Here is a 23667-nt window from a genome sequence, read left to right on the forward strand (position 1 = left end):
AAGGAACTTTGAAAATGTATTTTTTGGATGAAAATGTATTTTTTGGATGAAAATGTATTTCTTGGATGAATTGACAACAACTGGAGAGATGTATATTCCTGTATAAATGCTTTATCTATTTTTCTTAACAAGATAATTTTATAAAATTCAACAGCTGAGTGTTGCGTTTTTCTTTCAGAGGTAAAACTGTTAACCTATAAATATTCTGTTTATAGTGAGCACGCACCCACTTCTGTCTAATTTTGGTTATGACACTTTAAAGGCTGGTCCTTTACTGAGTTGGTAATCATTTTAAGCAGATATCGATCAGATATTTGACAGCAGAGAGTCAGCTCATTCATATGTGGAGGAGGACAGTTGAAATAGCAGCACTGGATGTTTCATTAACTCCCCTCTGTGGCTGAGGTAATAAATAGTGGCATACTCCAGCTCCCCGTGCAAATTTGACACTGTTTGTTTTGCTAGCTCTGAGGTCCTGTGAGGCCACCTCCAGCATCGCAGGCTATACCGTGGACAGCTCAAGAGGCAGCACTTTACCACACACTCCATCCATTCTCAGTTCTTCTGCTGAAGTAACAGACTTGAGCTGTTCACATATGTATTGTAAGGGTCCGTTTACACTTAATCAGTTGCTCTCAATTATAACTGAAAGTAATGTCCATGTTTTCCTATGGCACAGTTTTCACTATATGCAGTTTAACTGAAAGCTTTATCACAGTGTGCTGCTATGGAAAAAACATATACCAAAGCATACTAACGCACACTAACGCATACCAACTCATTAAGTGTAAAAGGGCATCCATCTTCCACCTCCCCCTCCTCCAACTAACAGCACAACAGGCTTCTAAACAATCAAGAGATTATTATTATTACCTTATTTGGTTCAGTTTTAATCCTTTGCACACATCAAAATCAATCTATTTTTTTACTGAACAAATTGTATCCAATTTGCTAGAAACGGTGCTTCTTAATTTTATAGAAACATTTGGAAATTAGTCTGCAGCCATCTTTAGTCATTCAGAATATTCGGCTACAGCTGCCTATCTTCATGGAATGGTGCATTGAGAAATATTATGATTCCATTATAAATTAAAATTCCAGTTGAAAAGTATTATCAAAACAGCTAGATTAGAGATAGATAGATAGATAGATAGAGAGAGAGATAGATAGATAGATAGATAGATAGATAGATAGATGATCCAGCTGTGCATATGTTCATTATCATGGTATTGATGGGAGAAAGAGCGTATACATAAATCCCATGGTGCCAATATTGAGGTCTTATTTTCTTTTATTTATGCCTAATACAGAACAAGTTAACAGCCAGACAATTCTCTAGAGTCTATTTTATTAGATCATTTAAGCTGTTCTCCAATGGTTGAAGCCACTCAGCATTCAACACTGTGCCTTACTACACACCTGAGGCATATTTTAATGATTCAATAAAACACTAGCTGTCATGTCTTATTGCTTATAGCCATGTTACATTGCATCTTGTCTACAGTATGAAACAATATCCCACAGCATTACAATGGCAGCCATCAAAGTTTCTTTTGCAAACAGGATTAATAGGCAACAAACACCTAAAATACTGTTGATCTATTAGACTAAAGTTTTCTACAATGTAAAGTTTTGGTGCTCATAGAGTATGTAGAAAATGGGGGTTTGAAAAATAGTTTGCTAATCAAAAATACTTGTACATTATCAAAGCAAAATTACAGGTAAAAATGGATGACAAAGAAAACACAATAAAGAATAATCTGCATTACACTATAAGTATCTACTCAAAATTATTTCCAAATGTATATTTTGGAATTTTATTTAATGGATTAAGCATGATCAATATCTTGCCTCAAAATCTATAAAGTTTAATTTACTCAGGTGGAAATAATTCGTATTCAATATAATTTTGTAACGTGCACCTAAACTGAGAGGGATATGGATGTTTCCTTTTAAACAATACTAGTTGCTCGGCAGTCCTGCTGATCTCTTTGGCTGCAGTAGTGGCTGAATAACACCTGAAACAAGCATACAGCTAGTCCAGTCTGACTTCAGTCAGAACACCCGATCTGCATGCTTGTTTAGGGGCTGTGGCTAAAAGTATTAGAGACACAGGATCAGCAGGAGAGTCAGGCAACTGGTATTATTTTGAAAGGAAAAATCCATATCCTTCCCAGTTTAGGTGCACTTTAAATGTTATAGGGCGTTAAAGCAAATCTGAAGCAAAAATAAACTTATGAGATAATAAATTATGTGTGTAGTAAGGATAATAAATAGAACATTAGTAGCAAAGAAAAGAGTCTCAAAATGTTTTCCAGTACAGGAAGAGTTAAAAAAACTTCAGTTGTTATCCATGCAAAAGAGTTTTTCTGAGCTAGTCGACCAACTTAGTCTAGCTCAGTTCAGTTTTATAAAGAGCTTAAACAGCCAAGAAACAGTAAGAGACAGTTTGAGATAAGGTTCTACTGCATTAAAGTTCAAAGGGTCATCAGCTCTGCTTGGTTTTAAATCTGAAACTGTGACAGTATGCTCCTATATATATATGTATATATATATATATATATATATATATATATATATATATATATATATATATATATATATATATATATATATATATATATATATATATATATATATATATACATACAGTATGCTATATAACTGAAAATGAAAATATGAAACCTTTTTTCTTTGCTACTACTGTTTTATTTATTTTATATACTACACATACAATTCACTATCTCATAAGTTTATATTTGCTTCAGATTTGTTTTAAATACATTCCTAAAAAAAAAGTTAGGCAGTCATCCAATATAACTCAGCTATGCTATTTTAATTTGTAGATATACTTACTTCACTTTGTAGTTATAAATGTATTTCCTTCCTGCACAGATCGGTAGACAGTAGAGTCTGTTGTTTTCACATTTTATGTTAGCATATGTTCTTTAAAGGATATACAAGATGAAATAAGAATAGAAAGCTTTACTTTCCTGGGGCTACTCCTACCCCTAGATGTCTCTCTAGTCCCTCGCTGCAGTTCTGTCTTCCTCCACAGTCTTGCTGCCAGCCCCATAGTGGTTGGTGGCTTTGCGATCATGGATCTCGCAATGCCACTCCCATACCTGGAATCGTTCTGTGCATGCTTCCTGACAGGAGAATATAGAAAGCAGCTTCCACCATGTTATAAACTGTTATAAATCACCTTTTGCTCCGGCACCAGCAACTCATCAGCAAGAGTTGCAAACACGACTCATCACAGCAAGCAGGAGATAGACTTTCTCAGGCTTCTTCAAAATTTGATGGAGTTTATTAAGTTCACAACTATACAAATACAGTTCATCATATCCTGGCCAAGCAAAGTTCCATGTTGCGTTACAGCGGCGTAATTACCTTCCTTCTGAGGGCAATCAGGTCTCCTTATATCTATCCTACGTTACATCTTCTAGACTACCTATGTACAGCATACATTATATTAGATTACATAAAGAAAGGAAAATAATTAGGTGTTCCAGTCAGCATATAGAGAGCAGGAAAGTAGGAATCAGAGTGAGCTCCGTCAGCCCACCCGGCTCTTTAATACCGACTAGGAAAGAGTTAAATGAGACCTCATCTTAGCCATCCCCCAGACCCGGCTATTGGCTTCGACCCCTCGTGGTGTCATAATACACACCTACTCGATTCATATTTAATGACCACTTTTCACTTACTTACAAGAATGTGGTATTTTGTAAATACGGCCTATGTTGATTGTTCTCGTAGTCCATTTGTCTGGGGCAGTGTAGGTATGTGGCCTTCCTTCAGGAACATGTTCTCAGTATTTGCTTGTTATTCATCTGTTTCAAGCAAACACTGAGATGCTTCTGCCTACATCACAAGAAACTCTGATTTAAAGGTATATTCTGCGAACAAGCCTTTTACATAAACTCAGTCCAAATAACTGAGGTCTACTTAAATTATAACACACCACACCCGGTAGTTCGCCGCGGCCCACATGGCCATGATGAATTTCCTGCAGCCGCAGTAAGCTGAATTCCGAGCGGCGAGAGTGGGACAGCGGCGGGGAGCGGAGGTGACAGTGTGAGACAGTCGGCTACAAGGGGCTGGAGAAAGCTTTAGGTGAGTAAAGCTAATTTTTACTTTTTTCCCTGATAACTCCTTTAAGGGTCAACTTCCACCTTCCCAGGAGTGAAGCATGGAACACAGACTGACTCTTGGGAGGCACATGATGAGCCATTACTGATGAAACACATTAGGTAGATTCAGGATGTGGAAGTGAAAACACGAGACAAGCTGTGGATTGTAGCGGCGTTAGTGTCTAGGAAGCCAGGTTGTGAGCATGCCAGTCCAAAGACAGGGGACATGTGTAGGAAGCCGACTTGTTGTGGCAAGCATAAGGGGGAGATCCCATACTAAATAACTCTAAATGGATGTTTTTAAACTACAAATTGTGAGCGCATAACAGTTTATACATTAGTAAATTGAAACATTCTACCCTATGTGAGGAATTTTTACTTGAGGTACAAACTTAGGAATATCATGTTTTGAATCATGCAAAAAACAGTTATAGCTTTGCAATCTCACATGCAAATGTTCAAACAAAGGTATTCACAGGAATCAATCATCCAGGCACCACTGCTATCCTTACAGCTAAGTTAAAGATAAACCATAACCAAGAATGGAATTTCATCCCAATCAGTAGCTGATACCCCCTTTCCCATGAGAAATCTATTCCTGTTCTCAAACGGATCATCAGGGTGCTCTGTATGGCTTATTTTGTGGTGAAACCCCTCCCACAGTGTGATGTCAGTGCCTCACAGCAATGAGGTCCTGACATCACACTGTGGGAGTCTTGTTGCATTGTGGGATATAACAGCTATTTCCAACTGCCAAAAAAGCAAGCAACATCTCCTTCCAGTGACATCACCCACCAGCAGTAAAAATGTCCCCATGTGATAAATGTCTGAATGTAAATCAGGGAGAGGAAATATTTTTACAATGAGCAAACACTGACTAAATCATTTATACATAATTACTGGAAAAACTATGCACTTTTTTATTACATTACCTTCACTGGAGTTCCTCTTTAAAAGCTGGGGCTCTTTGTTACAAAAGAATGCATTCCCTTGTGTAGTCACCTACACTGCGTAGAAGTACCCAGGTATTCATAGTTGTCCTAACTCTGGCTCGGTAACACGCATAGTACAGATATGAAAAACATTGATTGCATCAATCCTATCTAAAAGATTAGGAGCACACATCCTGACGTCCTCTCCTGGGACAGATAGTGCATCAAACTAAACTCACAAACTTAACTTGAATCCTTGTGCAGATCGCTTGATACTCCTCCCTGTATTGCCTGATGAAGCGGCATTGAGCCTGCAAAACGCGTTGCAAACAATTTTTGGGTGTTTCTAATAAATGTGTTTGTCTGTCTGAGTCGTTGTCATGTCTGCTTGAGGGAGGTAAGACCACCACTTCCTCCTTAATTTTTGCCATTTTAGTTGGTTTTTCAGCTCATTTAATCTAATTTTATTCTTTTGGCGCCTCTGTTCATTGTATACAATTTTGATTCCACCCTTGGTGGAGGGTTGCTACCCTTTTTTCCTGTCTACAGAGGGCGCCTTCTTAATCCTGAGTGGGGTCAGGATAATCTCCCTGCAACCTGCCTTTACAGTGGTTGCCTGCTGGTGACCCTGACTTGTGAGTATCTAGCAATACGAATTTATTGCCACCTTATCCAGTACGTATTACACTATTGGGACTCTTGGTGTTCCCTGTTTTTATCTCTTTGCTAGATTATTACAATTGTTTGTGAAGGCCTGAAGAAGGTTTTCCCGAAACAAGTCGACATTGTTGCCTTTCTAAGCAATTTCATATTTCATCATATGTTATCTGTACCTATCAATGGGATGTTGTTTACAAAGATGAATTTGTTTGAAGATTTGTGAACTCTGTTCTTACAATTTTTTTGTTACATTAAAATGTAAAATAATCTTGAAATACAATTTTTCTGTCAATTAAAAAAACATTTACTATATATCCTTGTACTCACACAGTTGCTAAAATTCATGACATATCCCCTACTGGAGTCTCTGCAATTTTCCTAAATATCTAGTAGGTCTGCTAAGGATGCTGTAAATATGTGTCTGCATTATTTAGTAGAGCATCTAGACTGCCCAGGAACCTACACCAGAATTGTATTTGTGGAGTTCAGCTCTGCATTCAATGCCATACTCAGGGCCGGATTTGTACTTCTTACCGCCCAAGGCCGACTATTACCAGCCGCCCCAACCGAAACCGTATCCTACCATCTCTCTCCACACACACCCAAAAAACTTTGGGCCGATGGTGTCCACTATTGCGGCTAATGCCGAGGTCTCCATGGCAACGTGAAGTGAATCAATCACGTCACATGGGGGAACTGGTCAATCAAGTGATCTACAGGAGATGGGCGTGGTGGGAGCCATCCACCACACACACATAGTCAAAAGTGGCTCACAATTGGACATTGGGTGGAGTCAGCAACACGTAAAAGTGAGTCCTGTACCCACTGCTGTCTCCAGGGTAACAGCGCTGGCCAATCAATAATTAAGGAATGGGTATTGTGAGAGGCTGCCTTCTGTATTCTGTACTATTTGCTGGTGCTGCCCCTGGTCCTTTCATCCCCCACACCAAGTGTTTGAGACCCGGCCTTCTGTAACTGCCTGCAGCTGCTGCTAGTCATTGGACAAGGCCTGGCTTTTTGCTAGTCACACACTGTTCACAAACGTTTGGTTAATGGACTGCAGCTGCCTGTAGCACAGCACAGGCAGATGCCAGCTGGTACTAATAGTGCAGTTATCCTGACCCCTTTCATTTGTTTGGACACTTGCAAATAATGCCCTGCAAATAATGCCCACTGTCTGCAGGCCGCCCCTTGTTTATCTGGTGCCCTAGGCCATGGCCTATGTGGCCTTGCCAGAAATCCGGCCATGGCCATACTACCATCACTGCTACACCTCATTGCTTCCGGACCCCTCTCACCCTGTTCACTCCATCTTCCAGCTTATGCCTTCAGTAGTGAGATACCAGTCAGTTGCAACTAAACCTTCCAGGCACAGGAACAGCTTCTTCCCTCAAGCAAAAGCTATGCTTGATGCAGAGCCATGGTAGAACTGCTAGGACTTGAAAACATTACACCAATAGAACTGAAAATTAGAACTTCTCATCCTGTTTACTACAAATATAACTTACATACTGTCCTTGACATGCAATATGTATATTGTCTGTGCATGGACCATGTATTGTTTTGTTTGTGTCTGTTAAGCAACTGCCAAGTAAAATTTTTTGTAAGTGTAAAGTTCTTTGGCCAAATACATTTGTTTCTGATTCTGATTCTGAATTTATGGCTGTAGAGCTGGGTTAGGGCAGCATCTACAATGTGATCAAATTAGACAGCTACAACAGATTGCTTCACTTATGTGAATATCCAGTACCTTAAGGAACACGTTTACATTGGTTGTTCAGCTACGTAAAACATTACTATCATCCGTGTGTCTAAGGGAGGATATGGGTGATGGCGGATGCAACTTAAAGTGGACCTGAACTCTTGCACAGGAGAGAGGAGACAAGGAAAACACCTAGAAATCCACCCTGTGTCCACACTGTGTGTGTTTATAGAGAATAGCCCAATTGTCCCTTCTCAGCAAGTGTAATTTGAGCTATCTGCTGAGTCTGCCAAGTTCTGAGCTAATATGTAAACACAGGAGGTTAACACTTTCTATGCCCCCATGAAACCAGGAAGTAACTGCTCTGCAGGATCTTTGTGGGAGCTCTATAAGCTGTAACAAAGAAACATTTTTATTTAAAAGTTATTATGCTGTGTCTTACCTTTTAGAGAAGAAATTAAGTCTTGATTTGAGGTATGCTTTAACAGTGAGACCTGTGTTTGCATAATATGAAGTATGAAGATCCTCTAGTTCGTATCATTCCTCTTACATTCTGTTTTGTTGAAACACTTTCTTGCCTCGTTCCACACAGAAAATAAAAGAGCATTTCCATACAGTAGTGGGCACATTGTCCATGATATAAGCTCTCTCTAGGCAAAAGAGGAAGCTTCTGGAAAAGCAAAGGAAGCCTGTGCAAATTCATTAAGTAAATGGGACATCGTTTATGTACAAAGAACACAACAGCATTCATTTAACAAAACTCTTGTTGTACTATAATTGTGTTATTCACTGAGGTGTCTTGACTGAAGAATGGCTTAGTAAAAATAACTCAGTTTAAGCAGCAATGGTTTGGTAACCAATAAGATCTCTTAGCTTTAAAAATGAAACCATCACAAGGCTAAACATGGCTGGGAAATGAATTACAGTAATCTTTGTTCATAGAAAATCATTTACTTCTGGAGCATTCTTGTGGTAACTGAACCAGTTCGTACATACTGTATCTACTGTCACTTTAAAGTGGACCTGAACTCTTGCACTGGACAGAAGGAAAACATAGAGAAATGCACCATGTATGTATTCAGAGAGTTTAGGCTGTATATTCCCCCCTCATTTGTGTCTAATCTCAAATTGTAATTTGATCTCCTCCCTGTGTCACATGACTGCCTATGGCAGATAAGCCCATTTGAAAGCACAGGCTGCTTGTAAACAATATTTCTGCTTCCATGAATCAGGAAGTAAAAACTGTGCCTGTTTTATTTTAAGATTTGTATAAGCTGTAACAAATAAATGTTTTTTGTTTAAAGGTTATTATGCTGTTGTGTATCTTTTAGAGCAGATAGGAGGTCCACTTTAAAGATTAGACTTTGCACTCCTTAACATATTTGGCACATGTATGTCCATTTTAAGGAGGAGCTGTCAGTCATACTATCTCAGAAAAAAAACACACATAAATTAGATAAAAATACTTGCTCTACTCACATAACAGATATTTTGTACTGTCCACATTTTAATTTCAGCGAATTTCATATAGTAAATAATCGCTAGCCCTCCTCACAGTCTTCAGACACTCCCGTTCAGCTCTATAGTAGGAAATGCATTTTCATACTTTCAGACAGTATCAGAGAGGAACAGAGTCATGGGGGGGGGGGGGGGTAGAGAAAGAGTCTTCGGCCAATAAGGCTGCATCGGTTGTGTCTGATGAGAATAACTAATGAAGGGGAGGAAAGTAGAGGAGGAACAAAAAAAAACAGTATGCACTGCAACTTCCTTTGTCCAGCAAATTTGCCATATAAGAAGCCAGTGGACCTGGGAAATTATATTCTATTGGAAAATAAAAGTAAGATTGGTTTTGAACTTTTGATTGCCTTTTTACGTATTTAACAGATAAAAATAGAGAATGGATTTTGGATTCTATGCCTGACAGTTACTCTTTAAGCCATGTTTGTCAAATATAACTGGTCAAAGATGCCACTTCATCTTTTATTTCTGTCTGGAAATATACATTTTGTGACCTATCAGAGAGGCAATGCTAACTGTTCTTGTTTACTGATTAAAAGAATCCCCTAGCTTGACTGAGCTAAGCTTGGGTTGTTTTTAGACACTCATTGATTAACAGATCTAAAAAGTGTTATTTGGGGGTTGTCTTCAGTTTATGGGTTTAGCACAGTAGCCTGGCTGGAGGTGCAAAGGCCTGTAGCCTAGCCCTCCACATCCATATGGATATGTAGTTAAAGCATAACTTTACTAATTATAACACAATACATAAAATTTCCTTTTTTACAATATTAATTTTATGATTTTTTTAGTCGGTGTTTGGCCATTGTAAAATCTTGTCTCACCCTACTGTACATTCTGAACTTTATCACAAATGGCATACTGTGAGCAAGGTGCATCACCGTGGAATGCTTGTTTTTTTGGTTATGATTTGAGCTGGAATAACTCCAGCTTTCCCAGAAAGCTCTGGGGCAGAAGGTTGAATGTCCTAATAGCGTAGGATAAACTTCACTAGGAGGGTAGGGATATGTACCAATGTAAAGCAATACATAGATGTAGAAAGTCTTTCTAGTTCTGAAATCAGCGTGATTTAAGTAAAATTGGGTATCCTAAACAATGTATTAGATTCTGCTATATGTCACTATGATTTTGCTGTAAAACTACAAATACAAAATATTAAAAAAAATAGTAAAAAGAACATAGTGGAAAGGGATGTAAAATTAGGGAAATGTATCTGAACACAAGGAACCAATTAGTTATAAGAGTCAGAGTATAAAAGATAATGAAAAACATATGGAATGAAAGAGGCAATAAATAGTTAGGCAAAAGAAAATATTTTAACGGTAACTAAAAGTAAATAGTGGAGAGAAAGTATTGTATCTAGAAATAAAATACAATGTTTTGAATGTCAAATGTAGAATGACATTTAAAAATGATAAGGTAAAAAAAAAAAAAAATGTTTTTGTAAAAAAAAAAAAATCTGTGCATAGATTTCAACTACATGAGATAACTGTCAAATTATTTGCCCATCATTATTTAGCTAAGCCACTAATGCTGTATCTGTACGATCCTCTTCCAGGCTTCTTGAACCATTCTTGTTCAGAACGTTACAGAACAACTGATCAATTTTTTATTCACCCTGCAGTGAAGGATTCCCCTGCCTCTCCATAAAGGTAAACATGCAGACACAGCTGAGCCGAGATGCATGTTCATGAAGTGTGCTGTACTAGCATGATGACTGCCAGATCGTGCTTTGCTTCACAAACCACCATTTGAAGTTTGTGTCCAGCTATAGTTTTTTTTAGCACGACAATATAGTTATCCCAACATGAACTCAAGACAGAAATCAAGGAGCCCATCATTTACATGCAATCCTCCTTGCTATCTGTACCTTTATTAATCATGCTAGAACTCAGTGGTTAACAATTGTTGTTCCTATACTTGTAGACGTTTCTAATGCTATACCGTCACATTCTTAGGTTGCATACTTTTTTTTCCTACATTTGAATAAACTGTAAAAGCATCAAGCTCAAAATGTAAAATTGTTAAAAAATAAATCATTCAAGAGTCACTTACATGCTGGGAAGAAACCATTTGTGAAATGTGTTGTAATCCATCTCGGAGGAAGTGAATTAATTCATGCCTGCAGGTTAGTCATATTACTTTAAAAGAACTAAAGTTTTTCACTTCACAACTGTCCATGTCTAATAGTGTTGTTAGCAGCAGATAAGCTTTCTGCAGTATAAACCTACACATCAATATTATACACAGTGCTATGCAATTGAAGATACAGCAGGGGATTTGCAGCACTGGGTATTTTTGCATACCTCTGACCCACAACAGCATACACGGGATCTACAGTTGCACAGCAAACATTCAGAAAGAAACAAAAACAACACTTGGAAAGAGTCTTTTTCTTGCAGGATTCAAAGCACATGGTTTGCCTCTGATCAGAAATTAGTGGTGGGCTCTGGTTAATCTAAACATGAGGCCTTAAAGGAATACTGTAGGGGGGTCGGGGGGAAATGAGTTGAACTTACCCGGGGCTTCTAATGGTCCCCCGCAGGCATCCTGTGCCCATGCAGCCACTCACCGATGCTCCGGCCCCGCCTCCAGTTCACTTCTGGAATTTCAGACTTTAAAGTCTGAAAACCACTGCGCCTGCGTTGCCGTGTCCTCACTTCCCCTGATGTCACCAGAAGCGCACGGCGCAGACACAGACCATACTGGGCCATACTGGTGCCATCAGCGGGAGTGTGGACACGGCAACGCAGGCGCAGTGGTTTTCAGACTTTAAAGTCTGAAATTCCAGAAGTGAACGGAAGGCGGGGCCGGAGCATTGGGGAGTGGCTGCGCAGGCTCAGGATGTCTGTGGGGGACCATTAGAAGCCCGGGTAACTTCAACTCATTTTCTTCTGACCCCCCTACAGTGTCCCTTTAAAAGCTTAATTTAAAAATACTATTAGCTATGGAGCTATCCTGAGTGACTGTGGTAAGAAGCTCCAAAGGGGTAGATGAAGCATGATAGTAGGCTCTGGTTCTAAAAGGTTTGATGTGGACTTCAAAAATGACCATCTTTTTTTAACAATAAAAAAGCTCTGCCAAAAAACAGCAGTAGTACAAGGAGTTTGGGACACATGTTTGTGCAGCCTCTCCTTATAAAGGAAATGTAGAACTTTGTGAACAACCATGCACACACGTTATATATAAATATGTATATATATATATATATATATATACTGCAAAAAGCTAATTGGTACATATACTGCATATATTCGCAAAAACCTAATTGACCAACATATTCTTACATTTGATTGTGTTTCTTAACTGGCACACTGACTAATGGGGACATTCATAGCATTTCAAAGAATAAAAATATTATACATTCGAAGTAGTGAGTTGGTTTGTGTTGAAGCTTGCTCCTGGTATATTCAATATTAATGCATGAGCACAATATGTAATATATCTCTATGCCTGTAATTAAAGCAGGGAAGTATATTTTAACCATTTTAAACTACACTTTTCTTTCATCTTATTCTAGGCGTAGGGTCATCTTACTCATCATCTTGCAGAGTGTAACATTATGGATTTTAGCTAAGCTGCAAGTGCAGTATTTCAACAGAACAAAGTTAAAGTGAGAATTGATTATCTCTGTTTCATTGGTACTTTATTCAAAATGGATATATGTGTGTAAATGGATATATGTCTATGAAATAAATATTGTTAAACTAATCTGTAGAAGTTTTGGATGGACATCTGGGTCATATTTCAAGTTCAAAAAATACAATTTATTCTTCCTGATATAATATTTTAGGAGAAAGATATTTCAGAGACTAAGTATTTTCTGGCTTAAATGAAATGGCATTAATATGCATGATGATGCACAATCTAATTAAACTTCACCTCTAGAAGTGTCCTTTTAATTGGATGACCTTAAATTCAACTTTTTATTATCATCAGCAAATATGGTTTGAACACACTTTTCTATCAGGCACCTAGCTATGTGTAGTTAACTTAAACCAAGATTAAAAAATGTAATCAAAGCTGTTCCAACCATAATATATAACAATGAGCAAAATGAGATCATTATCTAACCATGTAGCTTTAAGCAGACTGTACCGCTGCCTTAGAAAGAAATGAGCTTACAGTATTTGAAGTATAACTTGTTTCATCCTGTTCTAAAAAAAAAAAATAATCAGTTTTAAAGAGTAACTTTGAGCTTCACTGATGAAACTGAGGTTGATGGTAACTGTTATCGGGCAATCATTCTTAACCACTTCACAACTGAGGGGTTTTACTCCTTGAGCACCAGAGCACTTTTCACCTTTCAGCACTCCTTCCATTCATTCATCTATAACTTTATCATTACTTGTCGCAATGAAATGAACTATATCTTGTTTTTTTCACCACCAATTAGGCTTTCTTTAGGTGGGACATTGTGCCAAGAATTATTTTATTCTAAATGTGTTTTAATTGGAAAATAGGAAAAAATGTGGGGAAAAAATCATTATTTTTCAGTTTTCGACCATTATAGTTTTTAAATAATGCATGAAATTTATTTGCCCATTTGTCCCGGTTATTACACCATTTAAATGATGTCCCTATCACAATGTTTGGTGGCAGCAATATTTTTATTTGGAAATAAAGGTACATTTTTTTCAGTTTTGCGTCCATCCCTAATTACAAGCCCACAGTTTATAAAGTAACAGTGTTATACCCTCTTGACATAAATATTTAAAGAGTTCAGTCCCTAAGGTTTATATATTTTTTTTTATTGTCATTTTTTTTCTTTTTATTACCAAAAAAAAAATGTGGGGAGTGTGGGAGTGTGGGAGGTAATGAGTTAATTTATAATATAAAAACATGTATTTATATATGAAAAATGTTTTTGGGTGTAGTTTTACTATTTGGCCACAAGACGGCCACAGTAATTGTTTGTGCATGCGACCTGTAAGCATAGGAAGTACGCTTACAGGAAGTGTTATGAAGCTGGGAAACTTTTTTTTTCACAATGATCGCGCTGCTTCTCATAGAAGCAACCGATCAATCTCTGGGGGGCTTAGATCAATGAACGGGAATGTTTTTTCCCGTTCATTGATCTTCGGGTGAGCGTGTGGCTGCATGCACAAGTGCAGGAGCCTGCGCACAAGCGAGCGGGAGGGTGGACAGCAGCGGTAGCGGCGGGGGGTGCTTGAATCTACACCCCTGGTGGGGAAAGGGTGTTAAAAGGGGCGTAGATACACGCACCGCTGGTGGTAAAGTGGTTAAGTAAGGTTTAGCAAACACAATTAATATATCAATAATAATAATGATTTATAGCAAGGAGAACAAATACATTGATGAGCAAAAATCTTCAATGTTGTCAAATTACCTAAAGACCGTACCATCCAAAACTGATTTCTCATCTTTATTTGTTTAGTCTCTTTCTACTGTTTTTCTGAAGTCCAACAGGTAGACCTTCTCCTCCCATGCTAACCTGTCCTCTTATGAACTAGGCAGAGACATTATATGACTATCCAAAGGCATGCAGAGTGGCTGAAGACACAGGGTAGGAGGCACTGAATAAGCAGGTTGGCATCAGAATCTATGAATGCAAGAAGATGTTTTAGCACACGCAGAGGAGAATGGGAGAATGGAAGGTTGTGAGTATACACGAGGGACACATAAATTGCATAATGTATGGCCTATTGAAAATTGATTTGTTCTGTTCAGAGTAGTTGTTTACATATTTGTTTGCCAGCATGTCATTACATTCTCAGCTGGATTGTTATCAGGTGTCTAACAGGATGATTTCTTAAATCATCCCCGCCAATTGGTCTCATAGTTTGTTATGGCTCAAGACTCATATAGACTCCAAACATTTATGAGAAGACACGATCCTGCTATTTAATCCTAACTGTCATACCTGATTTATCTTGTAGGGGTTATGGGCCTTGTCTTGTGTTGTGTGAGTGTGCCCATATTTTTAAAGACCAGTGAATAGGTTACTGTTCAGCATTTGGCTTGGCAGTGTGGTTTGTTTTTAAATGTACTATTATTATTATTAATATTATTATTATTATCAATACTACAAGTAAATATAGGGTGGTAAATATATATGTGTTCTCTTCCTTGTTGTTTGCCTTATTTAAATTCACCTTGTGTAATTCTTACAAAATGAACGATACAGTATTTTTTTTAATTATCAAATTCTTGTAATTGTGAAATTCACTAAAGGCAAGGGATGCCACAATTTTGTGACATCTAGCTAGATTTTTACAGTTGTCTTAGGAATCAGAGGATTTCTGCTACAAAAAAGTCCCAGGAAACTGTGAAGCCACATAGGTTAATTTTCTGCTTTGCATAGAGCTCTTTGGTAAAGCATAACATTTTCATTTTTCACATTGAATTTATCACATTTTATTACTTCAAAGTCACAGATGCAGGGCTGGATTTACAATAAGGCACAGTAGGAACATGCCTACAGGCACAATCTGGGCCCTGGATACATGAAGGACTTGCTGAAGCTGCACCACACCTCTCACAACCTCAGATCAGCAGGTTCCATAAACGTGGTCACTCCCAGAGTGCACCTCAAAAAAATCTGGAGACAGAGCCTTCTGTCATGCTGCTAGGGGCTTTGCCACACCCAGTAAAGACAGCACCATTCCTGAAGCTATTCAAATCCAGACTGAAAAGCCACCTGTTTAGCCTGCCATTTTTGGACTTATAAAATTCTTCCTCTGTACCAGGATGGTCTGAGCCATGCTTATGTGCTTTGAGTCGCATATATGACTAAAGCCTAGATAGCAACAATGAATGCAATTACTTTTTTTATTATGAAAAATTACAAAGCACCTTTCACTTATTAATAAAACTTCTCAACACTAGTTCCAAGATATTTCCTTCTGCCTGTGTGGTGCTTATTCTGAGCTTACCATGTATTGTAGTGTGTCATGTGTTCAGCACAAGCGTTTGATGACCACATCTAATGGGATGGTCCACGTTACTTGGTGAGTTCCTGGTGGGTTCATTGGATATTATTAAATGAGCACAGTTGTGAGAACTAAGAGGGTTATTACATATGTATACAGAGAGCAAACCATTTACTTAATATCAAATTAAATGCAGCATTTACTGACTGTGACTTCCTCCAAATGACCAATTGTATTATTAAGAAAACTTTGCATAAAGCAGAGAGACTGTATTTAATCCAACATATCAGCTACTTTGTGATGCTTTTTCAAATTCAAAGTGCAGAAAAGTTATTTTAAAAAGATCCAAAATTTGCTTTTTGTTGGTTTTTATGGTGCTGCTCTAAAATAGTGGCTCTTTGATCATGAAACACATAAGAACAACACTCAAATTAAATTCTTCTTTTTTTGTGCCAAAGATTGTATATGTTGCTTGTTGCAACATACAACATAAACAGTAAGTCTTTTTGTCATTATTGTGTTTAGCCAAATGCTTAAACAATACTAATCAGAAGATATACTGTATATATGGTATGTACATTGCTGACTATTACTTATGCTTAAAAAATAAATATTTTGTCCAGCAAAAAATGGAGGCGTACGCACAAAAAATGTTAAAATCTATCTGCACGGAAATTGCAGGTACATTTTATGCAGAAACATGTGTTACACAATTTGAGTAACTCATGCTATACGTGCAAAGTGCATGATAACTCACATTTCACGTATGTGAATGGCGTGAGCTACATCAATTGCTTAACTTGCTTTATGTAGTTGCATAACATCTGGTAAAATGTGCTGTCTGTATGTGAATGTTAACATTGTTTTGTGAATAAACCCAGTTATGTTTATTGTTTAACAAATTAAAAAGAATCTTAGGGAAAGTAGTTGTCAACCCCACAGTTTTTGACTGCTTGGCCCTCTTTCAATTAACTTTTTTTCCCCAAAGTTTTCACCTAGAAGATAATTTTTAATCTTTTGTTTAAAATAAATGTTCAGCACTCTGCAATTGTAACAAAAAGTAGGTGAAAAGTACTGTCACAGATGTTCTGAGTATTTTTTTTGCTTGCTGGTGGCTTAAAAGGCATTTTATTGACAAGGTGTGAAAATATCAAGAGTGGCCTTTGGATTGGAAAAAGTCAGTTTACATTCTAATCCCAAAAAGGACAATGCCAAAGAATACTCAAATTATCAGACAGTTGCATTTATCTCACATTCTAGCAATGCAATGCTCAAAATTAGACAAGCCATACTGTAGCAATATATGGAGAGAGAACTGCCAGATGTGTAAGCTGGTTTTAGAAGAGGGAGAGGCACAGGAGACCATGTTGCCAACATTTGATGGATTGTAGAGAAAGCAAGGGAATTCCAAAAGAATGTTTAATTATCCTTTATTAACTATTCAAAAGCTTTTGACCGTGTAGATCATAATAGGTTGTGGCATATTCTTATGGAAATAAGGATACCAGCAGGGCCGACCTTAGGTTTCACAGCGCCCTGAGCATAACCAGATTTTGTGCCCCCTCATTCATCCTCTTTGCGCGCACGCACACACGCACCCATTTGTAAGATTCCCTTTAGTGTATCTAGGCAGATCCCCCTTTTAGTGTATATATTAGGCAGATCCCCCCTTAGTGTATATAACATATATACACTAAGGGCGGGACTTGCCTATATATACACTAAAGGGGGGATCTGGCCACTACATATACAAGACTATTAACCTACATACACTAAGGGGGGAATCTGCCTATATATGGCCCCGTGGGCCATATGCAATTCACTTTTTCACCTGGGTTTTCTCCTAGGTGATATTTTCAAAACTTGTCATAAAATGACTTTTAAACTATCTGCACACAAACAAATACTCAAAATAATGTTGACAGTGGTTTTTCATCTACTTTTTGATACTTTCCCCATTGTAAAATGCTAAAAAGTCATTTTAAATCGAAGATGAAAAATTATCTCCTAGGAGAAAAGTCAGGTGAAAAAGTGAATTGCATATGGGCCCTTGAGTCAAATACATAGATTAGCGCGTAATTTTATATTTTATTTTAGGACATGCTATCTCTTCCATATACTTAGTGGTGATTACTACTCTTTTACACATAATTTGCTGCTTATAAAAAAATAAAACACATTCTCATCTGTTTACATTCCCTTCTTTCTGTATTTTGGTCTTGTATTTTTGCTGGGTTAAGCTCTCTGTGATTCTTTACTACCTATCCAGTAACAGGATTTGCCATAGAGAGTTTTAGTAATACACAGTCTTTCACTAAGTGGCTGCAGGTTGCTTTGTGTTTAGTTTGTTTTACATCTTATAGACCACAAATAGTCCCATTAAACCAAAATATGGCTGGCTCTCAAAGGTTTAGCTAGCTTTGTGCTTCCAATGCTTATTTTTAACTCCTGCACTTCTAAATATAGTCAGTAGCTAGTTCTAATTGCCCATTTTTCTTCCCAGTGCAAAGATTAATGTATTAAATGGTCTAGTCCAGGGGTCGGCAACCCGCGGCTCCGGAGCCGCATGCGGCTCTTTTTCATCTTCGCCGCGGCTCCTAGGCGGCTCCGGTGTCGGTGGCTGCGGGGCGCGCATGACGTGTGGTGTCGCTGGCCGGCAGCCTATCAGAGAGGCCGCCGGACCAGTGCAGTGCAGGGCTTCGGGCGGCCATTTTCCCGTAGCCCTGTAGTGTCAATCAGGCAGGACGTGACGCAGGACGTGACGTAGGAGGAGGATCGAGTTGCGCGCCACAAGGTCGGGACCGGAGGTCGGAACAGGAGGAGAACGTGTCTTCTGACGAGGTGAGTAAATGGGTTTTTCTTTTCAGATCTTGTGAAGGATTGTGCATATGGGGGTCATATCTTATGAAGGATTGTGCATATGGGGGTCATATCTTGTGAAGGATTGTGCATATGGGGGTCATATCTTGTGAAGGATTGTGCATATGGGGGTCATATCTTGTGAAGGATTGTGCATATGGGGGTCATATCTTGTGAAGGATTGTGCATATGGGGGTCATATCTTGTGAAGGATTGTGCATATGGGGGTCATATCTTATGAAGGATTGTGCATATGGGGGTCATATCTTATGAAGGATTGTGCATATGGGGGTCATATCTTATGAAGGATTGTGCATATGGGGGTCATTTCTTGTGAAGGATTGTGCATATGGGGGTCATATCTTATGAAGGATTGTGCATATGGGGGTCATATCTGCGAAGGATTGTGCATATGGGGGTCATATCTGCGAAGGATTGTGCATATGGGGGTCATAACTGCGAAGGATTGTGCATATGGGGGTCATATCTGCGAAGGATTGTGCATATGGGGGTCATATCTGCGAAGGATTGTGCATATGGGGGTCATATCTGCTGAAGGATTTGTGCATATGTGGGTCATATCTGCTAACGATTTGTGCAAATGTGGGTCATATCTGCTAACGATTTGTGCAAATGGGGATCATATCTGCTAACGATTTGTGCATATGGGGGTCATATCTGCTAACGATTTGTGCAAATGGGGGTCATATCTGCTAACGATTTGTGCAAATGGGGGTCATATCTGATAACGATTTGTGCATATGGGGGTCATATCTGCTAACGATTTGTGCAAATGGGGGTCATATCTGATAACGATTTGTGCAAATGGGGGTCATATCTGATAACGATTTGTGCATATGGGGGTCATATCTGCTGAAGGATTTGTGCATATGGGGGTCATATCTGCTAATGATTTGTGCAAATGTGGATCATATCTGCTAATGATTTGTGCAAATGGGGATCATATCTGCTAACGATTTGTGCATATGGGGGTCATATCTGCTGAAGGATTTGTGCATATGGGGGTCATATCTGCTAATGATTTGTGCATATGGGGGTCATATCTGCTAACGATTTGTGCAAATGTGGATCATATCTGCTAACGATTTGTGCAAATGTGGATCATATCTGCTAACGATTTGTGCAAATGGGGATCATATCTGCTAACGATTTGTGCATATGGGGGTCATATCTGCTGAAGGATTTGTGCATATGGGGGTCATATCTGATAACGATTTGTGCATATGGGGGTCATATCTGCTGAAGGATTTGTGCATATGGGGGTCATATCTGCTAACGATTTGTGCATATGGGGGTCATATCTGCTGAAGGATTTGTGCATATGGGGGTCATATCTGCTAACGATTTGTGCAAATGTGGATCATATCTGCTAACGATTTGTGCAAATGGGGATCATATCTGCTAACGATTTGTGCATATGGGGGTCATATCTGCTGAAGGATTTGTGCATATGGGGGTCATATCTGCTAATGATTTGTGCAAATGTGGATCATATCTGCTAATGATTTGTGCAAATGGGGATCATATCTGCTAACGATTTGTGCATATGGGGGTCATATCTGCTGAAGGATTTGTGCATATGGGGGTCATATCTGCTAATGATTTGTGCATATGGGGGTCATATCTGCTAACGATTTGTGCAAATGTGAATCATATCTGCTAACGATTTGTGCAAATGTGGATCATATCTGCTAACGATTTGTGCAAATGGGGATCATATCTGCTAACGATTTGTGCATATGGGGGTCATATCTGCTGAAGGATTTGTGCATATGGGGGTCATATCTGATAACGATTTGTGCATATGGGGGTCATATCTGCTGAAGGATTTGTGCATATGGGGGTCATATCTGCTAACGATTTGTGCATATGGGGGTCATATCTGCTGAAGGATTTGTGCATATGGGGGTCATATCTGCTAACGATTTGTGCAAATGTGGATCATATCTGCTAACGATTTGTGCAAATGGGGATCATATCTGCTAACGATTTGTGCAAATGGGGATCATATCTGCTAACGATTTGTGCATATGGGGGTCATATCTGCTGAAGGATTTGTGCATATGGGGGTCATATCTGCTAATGATTTGTGCATATGGGGGTCACATCTGCTAACGATTTGTGCAAATGTGGATCATATCTGCTAACGATTTGTGCAAATGGGGATCATATCTGCTAACGATTTGTGCATATGGGGGTCATATCTGCTAACGATTTGTGCAAATGGGGGTCATATCTGATAACGATTTGTGCATATGGGGGTCATATCTGCTGAAGGATTTGTGCATATGGGGGTCATATCTGCTAACGATTTGTGCATATGGGGGTCATATCTGCTGAAGGATTTGTGCATATGGGGGTCATATCTGCTAACGATTTGTGCATATGGGGGTCATATCTGCTAACGATTTGTGCATATGGGGGTCATATCTGCTAACGATTTGTGCATATGGGGGTCATATCTGCTGAAGGATTTGTGCATATGGGGGTCATATCTGCTAACGATTTGTGCATATGGGGGTCATATCTGCTAACGATTTGTGCATATGGGGGTCATATCTGCTAACGATTTGTGCAAATGGGGGTCATATCTGCTAACGATTTGTGCATATTTGTGCCCTGAGATTTCTACTTATGTTGCTGTTTTCAACCCCCTGGTAGGCCAGCCATGGATAAAGGCAAGAAGAGAAAAATTTCTGAAGAAAACAGAGTGTTTAATAATACGTGGACAGAATCATTTGCATTCTCTACTGACGAGACTGGTTTACCAGTATGCTTAATATGTGGTGAGAAATTAGCAAACCACAAAAAGTCCAATGTTGCAAGACATTTCCAGAATAAACACACAGCCTTTGCTGAAAAATATCCAGATGGAGATGAGAGACGAAAAGCTGTTGCAGAACTTATCAGGAAGGTTAATACGAGCAAAAATAATTTCAAGAAGTGGGTGAAGTCTGCAAATACCACAACATATGCTAGTTTTGTGGCCGCTCAGGAAATAGTCAAGCACGGGAAGCCCTTCACCGATGGAGAGTATATAAAAGAAGCATTCATTAATATTTCGGAACATCTATACATGGACGTCAAAAACAAAAATGAAATTGTGCAGAAAATCAAAGACCTGCCACTCTCTGCGAAGACTGTCAAAGACAGAACCCTAAAAATGGCAGAAAACATTAGCAAACAGCAAATTCAAGACATTAATTCAGGTATGGCATACTCCATTGCCTGTGATGAGTCCAAAGATATCGGTGATATTGAACAAGTAGCGCTGTTCTGCCGATATGTGAACTCTTTTGGGCCACAGGAAGAACTTATTGAGCTGATACCACTAAAAGACCAAACAAGGGGTGAGGATATCTGTAAGGCTGTCCTGGACGTTTTAACTGCTAAAAAAATAAACACTAACCACCTGGTCTCAGTAGCTACTGATGGGGCACCGAGCATGAGAGGAGCACAGAAGGGCTTCGTGGCTCTACTGCAGAAGGCGTTGGGTAGAAGGCTGCTATCATTTCATTGCATCCTGCACCAAGAGGCATTGTGTGCTCAGACATTTCCGCCGGAATGCACAAAAGTGATGGATGTGGTCATTCAGATTGTAAATAAGATAATGGCAAAGGGCTTAAACCACCGCCAGTTCCGTTTGTTATTGGATGAGGTTGAAAGCAAATATTCTGACCTCCTGCTCCACAACAAGGTCCGGTGGCTGTCTAGAGGCGAGGTGCTAAAACGCTTTGTCACATGTTTGGAAGAAATAAAAACCTTCCTGGACAGCAAAGAGCTCATCTTTACTGAGCTGGAACAGCCAGAGTGGCTTGAAAAATTACATTTTATGGTAGACATGACAGCACATCTAAACACGCTAAATACCACCCTTCAGGGGAAAGGAGGCACAGCCCTGCATATGCTGGAGGAGGTTATGGCATTTGAGCGCAAGTTGACAGTGTTGGTCAAAGATTTACAGAGAGGCACACTGTCTCACTTTCCCTCTTTGAGAGAGTTCAAACAAAGTCATGATACAATCAATTTGGAATATTTCAAGTCTGCAATCACCGCAATGCAAACTTCATTTGGGAAACGATTCTGTGAGTTCAGAGAGGAAAAGGCCACATTAGCCTTCCCTGTCACTCCCCTGGAGATTGATCCATCCCTATTGAATATGACTGCATTTGCAGGTGTAAGTCAACCTGATCTTGAGATGGAATTGGCCGATATAGCTGACAAAGATCTATGGGTGTCCAAGTTCAAATGCTTGACCGCTACTCTTGAGGATGTTGCCCGTCAGAAGGCCATTCTGGCTCAGAATCATAAATGGACTGATATTGAAAACCTTCCCAAACAGGACAAACTTGTATTCGAAACATGGAATGCCATCCCCAACACGTATATAAACATGAAAAAGTATGCATTTGGAGTGCTGTCGATCTTCGGCTCCACATATGTATGTGAGCAGGTCTTCTCCAACATGAACTATATTAAAAACAAACATCGATCACGCCTTACAAATGACAGCTTGCAAGCCTGTGTGAAAATGAAGGTGACGTCTTACAGCCCTGATGTGCAGACACTGTGCACTGAGGTTCAGGAACAAAAATCCCATTAACCAGGTAAACTAAATATTTTAATTAGCTATTAATGTGCAAAAATATATTTTACATTAAGTGACAAAGTCCTTTTTTTCTTCAGATTGACAGCTAACTGCATGATCCTGTATATAGCATTAAGGTAAGAAACAATATATGCAGTGTTAGATTTGTTTTATAATGGTTTTGCGGTTTTGCGGCTCCCAGCTTTTTTCTCTTTTCGGAAACGGGTCCAAGTGGCTCTTTATGTGTTAAAGGTTGCAGACCCCTGGTCTAGTCCTTGAGCAACTACATGCTTTCTTGTTTTGTCTAAGACACTGACCTCATACATTACTTTTAGCTTACTTCTAAGTACATCTTCCCTGC

General features: G+C 39.0%; 1 protein-coding gene across 1 annotated transcript; it reads left to right on the plus strand.

Annotated features, from left to right (window-relative positions):
* The first annotated feature begins 21386 nt into the window (after window positions 1-21386).
* On the plus strand, window positions 21387-23321 carry LOC137563018 (general transcription factor II-I repeat domain-containing protein 2B-like). The gene has a single exon (XM_068274985.1). The coding sequence runs from the start codon at window positions 21387-21389 to the stop codon at window positions 23319-23321; it is 1935 nt and encodes a 644-aa protein (XP_068131086.1).
* Window positions 23322-23667: the final 346 nt, after the last annotated feature.

Source organism: Hyperolius riggenbachi, chromosome 1, assembly GCF_040937935.1.
Source record: "Hyperolius riggenbachi isolate aHypRig1 chromosome 1, aHypRig1.pri, whole genome shotgun sequence".
Taxonomy (NCBI): domain Eukaryota; kingdom Metazoa; phylum Chordata; class Amphibia; order Anura; family Hyperoliidae; genus Hyperolius; species Hyperolius riggenbachi.